Source organism: Musa acuminata, chromosome BXJ3-11, assembly GCF_036884655.1.
Source record: "Musa acuminata AAA Group cultivar baxijiao chromosome BXJ3-11, Cavendish_Baxijiao_AAA, whole genome shotgun sequence".
Classification (NCBI taxonomy): domain Eukaryota; kingdom Viridiplantae; phylum Streptophyta; class Magnoliopsida; order Zingiberales; family Musaceae; genus Musa; species Musa acuminata.
Genome location: NC_088359.1, coordinates 2,880,320 through 2,891,138, shown reverse-complemented (window position 1 = coordinate 2,891,138; position 10,819 = coordinate 2,880,320). Strand labels below are relative to the sequence as shown.

The following is a 10,819-nucleotide window of genomic DNA, read 5'->3' as shown; positions in this document are numbered from 1 at the left end:
GATCCCCGTGAGAACGTCATCATCCTAATCCGACACTTCACAGTGGTGGTAAAGTTTGGCTTTGGGTTCCCAACGCCAAACAGTGGAGCAGCAGCAGTAGCAACAGTGACAACTCCTTGAGGAGGAAGACGAGGAGGGGCCTCCACCGAGAGAGAAGTGAGTTGATGTGGATGTGACCAGCATGCGGCACTGAGCTCCCTCACATGGACCATCTCCTGTCGTCAGATCTTCCACGCCATCGTCTTCGAGGAGGAACGATCGGATCATACCAGTCCAACGGTTGCCTCTCCGTGAGAAGAAGATGGCGACGACTTACTTGCGTCTTCATGCGGAGACAAATCTACACTGCATGTCCAACTTGCATGTCCTGTGGATTTACTTTCTTACTGCTGGGTGAGGTAAAGAATCTTTGCCATTCGCACCAAGTGTTGGAATCGGAGGAGCGACGCATCTTTCTCACTCATTTGGCATCAAGCTGCACCATCGATCACATCACATGTCAGGGACTCTGTGGTCATGTCGAGTAGATAATCGAGATGAAATGGGACATTCAGATGTTATAATCCTAGGTTTCTTATTCTTCTATGAAATTAATGATCCAAACTAGCAACTACTTATAGTGTTTGACTGTTCTTTCTGTTGACTAGAGAGAGGAGTAAGCTCAATCCCAAAGATCATGGCTAAAAATAAAGCCATCTATCTCAACATTACCTTCATAGTCCTCCCAAACACTTATCTTTCCTCTTGGACAAAAAAATATTATTTTGATCAATGCACCTATTTTTATGTAAGACCATTAAGTTGCAGTACATGAATCAAAAATGTTTGTAAAGCATGTCAAACAACAAATGATCAGTACGTACAATGGTACCGCAGAAGGACCACTGACTCAAATCAATCACATGCGATGGAGTCGTAACGTAGTCACTTGTACGTCTCTTTTATCTTCCCTCAGCAGCCCTTTAATGCAACAGTTCTTCACATGTATTGGCGGTCCAGTTCTACCAGTACGAAACTTCAACTTGCACTATGGACTCCATTCCTAAACCCTCTTAAACGACACTTGTATCTCCTCCAATATGAAAGTTCAGTGAAGCGGTCCAGTGGTCAAAGCTACCATGTCACTTTCACTTGCAGACATCAAGAAAACTACGTTGTGTTTGAACCTGCAACAACTGTAACGATGGAGCGGCTACATGCAGACAATCCCCTAGAGAATCTTGTATCAGAAAACAAGACGAGCTAAAAGCCAGGTTACATTCTACCTGTGTGCAACAATTTTACTGAGACAGGAGAATGGCAGTGCACTGTCACTGGTGAACGTCCTCACAGTCCTTTGTATAGCCCCACAACAGGGAACAGCATTATTGCCGTATGGTCCATATCCAAGTCAGATCATTGAAGGGGCCTTTCGGTTCCATTACGCTGCAGCATTATTGTCACGCCAATCCAAGTAAACTATGTTCGAAAGGCCAATCACAGAGAGACAAATGGCCGAAGAATACTGCTAGAGGTAATGACTCCACGTAGTATGCATAATTAGCTTACGAGGGACCACAATTTGTAGGTTAAGATTCCTGAGAATTAAGTTGTCAGCAATGCCTATAATCCATGCCCCCTTCACGTGGCCATGTCATATTGAAAATGTCATTCCAAGTGTTCTGCCATGTGATGGATAAAGTAGCAGTGGTGTAGAAAGGGAATGGCATAGCATGAGAATGGTTGGTCGTTTCAAAGTGGTGGGTGATGACCTATTGTTCCTTTGTAGCAATATCAATGATGGTGATCTTTAGATGTCCTTTTCATGGGTGTCTTATCAGTAGGTGATATATAATTTAGTGCTGTCTCTTTTTTATTTGGACTTTTGCAACTTGTATTGCTTTGTTTGTTTTCTTGGATCCTACACCTCACAAGCAGGCTGCTATCTATCTACCTACCGGTCAATACACGACCCTGATGCACAGCCGGGACGATGAAGTGCATGCACTGACTGAGATGAAACGTCGTCAACTTGTGTCGCCAGAGGAGATCTCCCTGCAGTGTCCTCTCTGGCTCAGGCTGGCACTATTGGTGGTCGAGTGGAGATTTGTCCAGTCCTACAAGTGGTACCACGATCACAAATGGATCGCGTATTATTTTCATTTTTATTCAAACACTTGATTGAAAATTTTTCTCTTTTATGTTAAATTTTGGTTGCTAAGCATGTTATGAACGTTATTGCACTATCAATGCGGGAATAAAAGAGAAAGATGTCTCTGACCTAAGTCGATGTACTTGAACAACGATCTTAGCCGAGGAAGCGCCAGGAGCTATCAAAATAAATGGGAAATCAATCATTAGGTGATAAATAGAGTAACAATAGACTGATCCGAAGCTTCAGAATGTATAGATAATACAACCACTCGTTTGGTTTCAGGAGCTGCAATTCATTATATCCTTCTTATGTACTTCCATCACAGCATCTTTCAGGCTTCTGCATCAAATGCAACATGGGAAATCATGAGACTATGTTGAACAAAGTATTGAAAACACCACTTCAATGAAATCAACAACAATAATAATAATAATAAAGCATGTCTGATGAAATCGTGAATATTATTTTTCCAGATCAAAGACATCTCAGTTCTTCTCGTATAAGAATATTAGCTTACCTATAAAACTCATCTTCAAATGCTCGCAGATGGTGCCGACTCAGGGAAGTCGGAGTACTCGGTTTACAGCCACATCCAGATTGTCCACGTTCTTCCTTAATATCTTTCTTCCACATGTATTAAGAAACCAATTAAAGATATGAACAGATATACAAAAGCACATACATATACAAGAAAAAGGCTTCATTCTCAATTATTTATTCCCATTTATTTTGGATTGGTTAACTTATTCAACCACCTGCATGTCAGAGATTCTCCCCTGGTGTATGAGAAGTATTTCAAGTGAACCTAAGTATACGCGAGCCTTTAAATTACACACTCAAAAAAATACATGGCATGAAATATATACATATCATTTGTTTAATTTTCCAGGGAACATTTGAGTTGTTTCTGAAACCATGATGAAGTAAAAAAACTTTACTTTTGGTGAAACAAAAACTTGGAACCTGTGACCATAAGGCTCATCATTTTGACATTCTGAGCCTCTTATTTAGCAAGTAACATGAATCAGATTGTTATCAAGGAGTCAAGAATTCAAGGATTAAAATCCTAGAAAGTAAGAAGACCATGGGGTTGTTCATTATTTCTTTCTAAATCATCAAGCAACCTTACAGGCTATTTGAAGTTTAGTTGTGAATCAATCTGGAGTCGCTTGAATCTACATCTTTATGGCTGCACAGTTTATTTGCAAGATTTCAAAACATTTGATCAGATTCTGGCATTTATATGTACAAGCAGCTCTATATAATTAGATTTCACAAGTAAAATAAGGATCCAAACATCTTGAAATGATATTTACTGACCACTGATAGTCTGATTACAAGTCAAATAGATTCTACTGCAATACAACAATCATCTAAATATTTAGTCATTCCAGTGGCAACTTAAAGCATCAGTCTTTTATCATACTGATCATTTTCAATAACATAAATATAACTTGACTTCTTGATAAATAATTTTCAACAGTAATTATAAAGCAATGATTACTGTAACTAATATAAATAGTTGGGAATCCATTTTCTGATCTCATATCCATATCCTGTTTTCGGTAAGACAGAAGAGAAATGAATGACCACATAGTAAGTCAGAAGGCACATACCATAATGCTTCATCAAACATAAACCCAGCACCTTATAATTCAACTTTACTAATAGAAAATGAAAACATCAGCTTTCTACAATGTCAGAATTTGATTAAAAGATTGTTTTCTGGAATATAAACAGAGAAGAAAACTCAAAGGATACAACTGCAGAACCAGACTTTCCAAGCTTTTCATTTCCTCATTCAATCTGCAGAAATCAACACAGCACCTTACCAAGCAATTTTGACATAGTAAAAAAGGCCAAGTAATTGAAAGGAAGTTTCCTCTTATTGGATTGAAACCCATGTTGTTGGACAGAAGATACACTGGTAGAACCAGAAAAATGTTTTATCTCCTTAACTTTTGAGGAGAAAATATGTCTAGAACGTATTTTGGAACAAAAAAGCCCAAATAAAAGAAAACAAAAAAATAAAGCACATAGTTAAAATTGACAGAGCTCAAGTTCAAGAAAAGTGCAGATTGTCTGCTGAACACGCAAAAACTAGAATCTTAGCAGAAAAATCTCAAATCATATTATTAAAGCATCCTAATCTAGTCAGTCAATCAAGCATTACCTAGGAAGACACTCTTGCAACCACAAATTAAGTATCGAACATTATGGCTGTATTGCATAGTGCATACATGCATCTACATATATATATATGGGTATATATACACACAAGTCGCTGGATGGCCCAATGAAATCCTATCTGGATTTGTGATCATCCAGTTTCAACCAAGTCTGCCCATTACTGACCAATCCAACATCGCTCAGGGAATACAAAGAATATTGTACCCTTTCTTTTAAAGATAAACAAGAAAAACCAAAAGAAGTGGATAAAGAAGAAGAGGAGACGGTAGTTATTTGATTCCCACCACTCTTATCAATGCTGATGCTAGAGGAGGTGGGGTTGTGGGGGTGGCATAGTATGGGGGATCTTAACCAACCACAATTAGCAAGCTTAATGTGGTGAAGTACTTGTTCAAGGAAAAATAAAGTAACGATGTCAAGACAAACTCTTCTATGCATCACATAATCTTAGTATCAGAGAAAATAAAGGAAAGGTCTTTGTCAACCATAATTCACAATGATAGAGCAGTGGTGGAGCATCATTAAGAAGTGTAGCCACGGAGATGTTGCAAATGTAATTTAACAATAGTCATAGCATGTTACTGAAGCTATAAAATATCATAGAATCCAATATTTTTTTCCTTTTAAGAAGACTTAAATTCTGGTAAATTTAGACACTGAACTGATATGGGAAGAAAAGTCTAACTGAGAGCATATACTTTGAGTGGATGGCCTAAAAGCAAAGACATTCATCACACACAAACCCTGTTCAATCAGGATTCTAAGAGAATCAATTAGCTGCAACCTTATGTGAAAGGAATAATAAAAATAACTACAAATTTTAGCGATCAAATTAAAAAAAGGAGTTTTAGATATATCAGAAAAAAGAGGGACGATGCTTTCGATAGATCTGGACTACTGATCAATTGTGCAGGATTACAGGAAAAAGGAAACATCAGTCAGATGCAATTGAAGACAGCCTATGGCTGCAGACCAGAGAACTTATCATGACTATCTATTGGACAATCATTGTGGTCATATGATATGGTAGCAGGGTTCACCATACCAGTGTACCAGATGGTACATGTTACATGATCCTGTATTGGGCGATACAGGGTTTGAAACGGTTAGTAATGGTCAACATCCGACCATTACCTATCAAAAGCTAAGATTGATGGTGTAGTTTGAAGTTTTTTAAAACTACTAGACTTACAATTTTTTTCTCATGTATGATTTGTGAGGTGGTGTTGTGAACTTGTGATGCAACTAAAACCACTTGGTGTGACTCTCAACACCCATGAGACTCTAGGTATCTTCTTCTCTCTTATAATCCACCTATTTGTTCTCCTTTACATTTCCCTATAGTTATTATTGCTAAATTATCAATTTTCCAAAACATTAGTCCTGTTTATACCCACTTTCCTTACAAATTCATAATTTAAATTGAAATATCCAGTAGATCCTTTGTTTACTCTCATATTTATAGAAGCCTAAATCCCTTAAAAAATCCTTTCCTCTTCTTGTCCTACATCAAAGAAGCAGATTATCAAATGACATTCTTAAATGCAGTGATATATGTAACTACATGTAACATGAGAACTCCTACCAGAACACACTAACAACCCAAATAATAATAATGGAAAATCAACACCCCAAAGAGAAACTCTTGTTGCCAAAATTACGGAAGAAATTTAATCACCTGAAAATAAAGCATATCATTAAATAACAATTGCACAACTGATACAAGTATATTGACAGAAAGACAAAACATGCATTGTTAGAGATATCAATACACAAACAGAACAGAGTTATTTATGGAAACTATGGGATTGAAAAAAGGAAAATAGACCGAGTTGATCAAAGGTCTCAAAAGTTTAATCAACAAAAAAGAACAGGTCAAGTCACTAACAAGACAGCACCTTAGGCAGGAATTTATGTACCGATTTCCCTTTGTTGCGGCATCAAGAGCTGCAAAAGAATCAGCAAGAGTAAGAAATCCTTGGCCAAGTTCTTATTCATGGAAGAATTATATAATGGTTCTTGGTATAATCTGTAAGACAAAATAGTTACTTATATCTGGCATTACTAGTATTTCCACAAGTTTCTTTCCTAACACGAATGTTAATCTTAAAATTATTCACAATTCAGCTTTTGAGCAATTGTGAACTTGACCAATGAGTCTAGCGCATCCTAGAAAAGAGACTAAAGGATGTTCCAACTACAATACCTTGAAAGATATTATATGTGTATATCAGAAATAGAACATTTTGTTACAACTAACAATAACTCAAAAAAATTTGCAAGAGAAAGTAAGTACAAGATTCAGCACTATGGTAAAAATGAAGTCAAACTGACCAAAGGGGTATATGAGTCTGGCTAGTGACCACACTCTTCCTATCCGGTATACATAAACACAGATATAATACTGCTACAACAGGCCTTGGTAGCACAGTTTGCTCCATTGTGACCTTCATGTTGAGGGTTCAAAGTCAGGATAGTCTTAATGCATATAGATGGGGTTAGGAATGGTGACCCTCCCTAGCTCTGAGATTGGTTGGAGCCCTGTGCAACAGGCTATCATCTTTTTTAGACATGATACTGAAAATAATCTGCAGACCTATCCGTCTTGCTACTTGACTCAGCCTATACGTTTCAAGGCATTCTTAAATCATTTTCTGGTCAAATGTCAGTTGTTTCTTGGCACCAGAGGTACATTGCATTATAGGGAATTTTTTTTTATTCAGATATCGAGCAAGTAGTACTAAAAGAATTTCATTAAATCACATGTCCCCGAACAGTTACCTTCTCCTTTATCATATCAAGTCAAGGCATTGGGAATCTTCCCTGAAATTAAAGGTTTGGTATGTGGATTGTTTTTGCCTATACTAGGAAAACGGAATGAGTTCTGCAAATGACAATCCTCCAAGCTCTTTTCAACGTTATCATTGTTTTTCTGTGTAGTGTATACTAACAACTCATCTTTAAGCAGGTCTGACTTAATTGACTGATCTGGAAGCTATCATAGAATATGTGTGGAATAATTTTGCAAGCCAGAAAGGCAGATATATTTATTCAAACAGCCAAAACAAGAGTAACCAGTCCACCATGTCAACGAGCCAAACCCTGTAACAAAGATCACCAATTATGTAACCTCTCCATCATGTTCACAAAGTGGAGACAGTGCACATACCAAGTTTGTCATGGTGCTCGATAACTTGACCAGAAAGCAAACATGACCTTTACCTTCAAAATAAAATTTCAAAATCTTCAATAACTATACAGTTAGATTCCTCAGACTACCAGATTGTCCACACTCTAAACATCCTGAGTGGACCGGCCAATGGTTTGAAAAGGATCTCATCTCATTCATAAGCCTCGATCTACCAGGCTGGGAAACAAACACCATCTCTTCGTCACAATGACATAACACTTGTTTCAGCTGAATCAGAAGGTTGAAAATGACTCTAGCCTGGAGCATCTAAAGTCAAAGACTGACATACTGGCTTCATTTTATGTCAGGAAAATATCTTGGGTTCCAGAAATTTCAACAACTGTGTCCCAGGGATTCCAAGGGCAAGACAGCCGCAAGTTTGGCTGCTGTCTCACTGGTTCATAGGCATAAGATGGTAAAACTTCTGCAAATTCCATGCCAGTGTTAGGAGAGAAGGGAAACCAAGTTACATGAATGAACTCTGCTGAAGGGATAATTCGACACCCTAAATTGAAGAAAAACACTCGCTCTTAACAAATATAATATCTAGTTGTAGAAGACGAAAATGGCATGCCAAAGTTCACCTAGTGCAAAATGCAAACATCATCCAACCAGATAGATAATCAGCTCATATATTTCCCTCTCGGGTTAACTGAAAACAACATTCTATAGAGGTTCGTGGAAACTGAAGGGTACATTCTGTAGAGAACTTGCATTCCACTAATGTGATGATGTCATCCAGAAATTTCCCAGGATAACTAATATCGAGAGCTGGCAATGTTATACTAACAAAGCCTTTTGGCTCATGAGTGCATCATTCTTCATTATTTAGATGAATAACAAAGCCTTATAAGATTCACAATATACCCAAACCTATCACTAAGAGTAAGAAGTGACTCAGAACAAAGCCTTAAAACTAACAACTCAATTATTGGCATCCATTGAAATTGACCATGAGGTGAAATTACAATACTTTGGCCATGTGAGAAAGTTGCAATCAAGAACCAAATATTTTAAAGTGACAATTTGAATTTCAATATCTCATAAGTGCATACAAACATATCCAAAATCATCTATGGAGAAAAATATTTATGTTTCCCGTCCTCTCCAGTCTGCTAGATATCCATATTGACCAATACAAACTAATATAATACCACAAGTACAAGGCAATTTCCATAGGAAGATACCCTTTTTCGTTACCTAATCAGATCATTACATAAAATGAGCAAGAAACTGATGATACCAGCTCAAACTAGGCACATTTATGAAGTAATCATCCAAAAGATTCTTATAATAAGCTGGTTAAAGGACTAAATACTTAACAAAATTTAGAATGAACTGATTTGCATACTAGGATTACCAGATTCTTGTAGGCGGCCAACGACATCATTGAAGCATTGCATGTTTTCAAGTGAAGTACTAGTGACCTGCAGATGGTACATGCTGTTAGGGAGAAAAACTTCCACTGAGTGAACCAACAAGTCTAGTAGGTTGATTAGGAAACAACAAAATAATCAAAACTTATGGAACACCATAATCGTTTATCCTATTAATTTCTATACAAGTGTAATGGGAAATTGGATGACAGATTAGATAAATAGAACTCCTATGCTACAATTTCAGGTGCACAAATGCCGACCGACCTAAAAGGAAATGCTCAGATAAGCATATGTGAATCGCTGTGCCCTAATTATTAGAAGTTCTTCACTACTTGTAGCAGGTAAGGTGAATCAACCACGCGAATTACATGGAAGCCCGATGAGAAGGGAAATATTAACATGGAACAGAATAGAGCTCACTCGACATGAAAGACCCAAAACGTGAAGCTAACAGCAAACAGCAAGACACGATATTCTTGATCACGGAGGGTACGCAATCCAGGAAAAGGCTGATTGATCGAAAGAGGAAGCGAACGAGGGTTGCGAGACCTCGGAGAGAGCGATGCGGAGAGAGGAGAAGAGGGAGGCGTAGCTCTCGGCGATGGCGACGGAATCCCTCTCCACCACTTGCAGCGCTCGGAGGATCTCGCCGGGTGACGTCGCCGCCGGCGCCGGCGCCGCTGCCGAGATGCAGGGGTCGAAAGGGCTCTTGGTGGAGGAAGAGGAAGACGGAGTTGGTTCCTCTTGGCTCGTGGCGACGGCGTCTGCCGCCGGTGCTTTTTCTGCTGCTGCTCCATCTCCTTCCATCGCAACGGAGTCTGGTAAGGTAGGGAGAGACGTACATATATACAGGAGAAAAGCAACGTTTTAAATGACTGTTACAATAAAGATAACGAAGTCAAATATTACTGTTTAACATGCCGTTATAATATATAAATCATTAAGAGTCTAAATCAGAATCATTTCAGATCTATCTAAAAAAATAATTCAAAATTGATTAATTTATCATTTTAAACAATTTAAAAAAATATATAAATTAAAAAAAAACTTATTTAGTTCATTTAGTTTAATTAAATTAAATTTAAATCTTAATCCAATTTATAAAATTAGGTTCATGTTATTTGTGAAATTATAACATTAAATTGAGCGTCAATTTGATTAATCGGATTAAATCAACTATTAGATTAATATTTTTAAAATTAAAATTATAACATTATATTGACGGTGCACTCATCTAACTTTGGAGATACTGAATTCTATAAAATTGTATTGAGGGTATTTTTTGCACGATGTCCTTTGGTGGTTAAATTAGTTTTTGATTTTGTTCGATTCCTTCTACTTTTTAAATAGTATCGGACAAATATTTGGGAACATATCTTATAATATCTTTGATTAATCCCATATCGATAGTGGGCAAAATTAAGATTGACTTATAAGGGTTTGACGAATGTATTATTATCAACTTCAGCTTAAGTATTTTGGAGAAATTATTTTATCATTATTCTACGATCAATTAGTACCTACAAGGATGATATTACGTGTTATAATACCTAGAAGGATGTATTATAATCTATTCAATGAATTCAACAAAAACATTTCATTCCAAATGATATATGTATAAAATAATTTGAATGTACAATAGTGTGCAAGACTCTTAATTGTCATTTGATCCATAACAACAAATGAGCTACTCCTCATATTTGAAAAATTAAGAGATAATCATATAAGTCATAACTTAAAATATATAATTTTTTTATCAATATACATAAATACAAAATATTTCTACATGAGCTTCATATATATTTGAAGACACGTAAAATGCTTACAGTACTTTTCATATCATAATACATTTAAATATATTTTTATAAGTAAAGTAATAAGTACAAGTAATGTCACATATAATTAAATTAAAATATAAATACAACT

The 10,819-nt window shown here is 36.8% G+C and overlaps 1 protein-coding gene across 3 annotated transcripts; it reads right to left on the bottom strand.

Moving 5' to 3' along the window:
* Positions 1-794: 794 nt before the first annotated feature.
* Positions 795-9,726, bottom strand: LOC135581619 (uncharacterized). 3 transcript variants are annotated; one of them, XR_010502385.1, is made up of 8 exons: positions 9,443-9,726; positions 8,875-8,941; positions 6,223-6,271; positions 3,896-3,940; positions 2,652-2,758; positions 2,400-2,473; positions 2,261-2,309; positions 795-2,096 (listed from the first exon to the last, which is right to left on the bottom strand). XR_010502385.1 is itself a non-coding variant. In XM_065175103.1 (6 exons), the coding sequence occupies exons 1-5, from the start codon at positions 9,698-9,700 to the stop codon at positions 2,692-2,694; spliced, it is 486 nt and encodes a 161-aa protein (XP_065031175.1). In that variant the 5' UTR covers positions 9,701-9,726; the 3' UTR covers positions 2,311-2,473; positions 2,652-2,691. The 3 variants fall into 3 exon arrangements, 2 of the variants coding, with proteins under 2 accessions (XP_065031175.1, XP_065031176.1); XM_065175103.1 differs by lacking the exons at positions 795-2,096; positions 2,261-2,309 and having other exon boundaries at positions 2,311-2,473; XM_065175104.1 differs by lacking the exons at positions 795-2,096; positions 2,261-2,309; positions 2,400-2,473 and having other exon boundaries at positions 2,652-2,754.
* Positions 9,727-10,819: the final 1,093 nt, after the last annotated feature.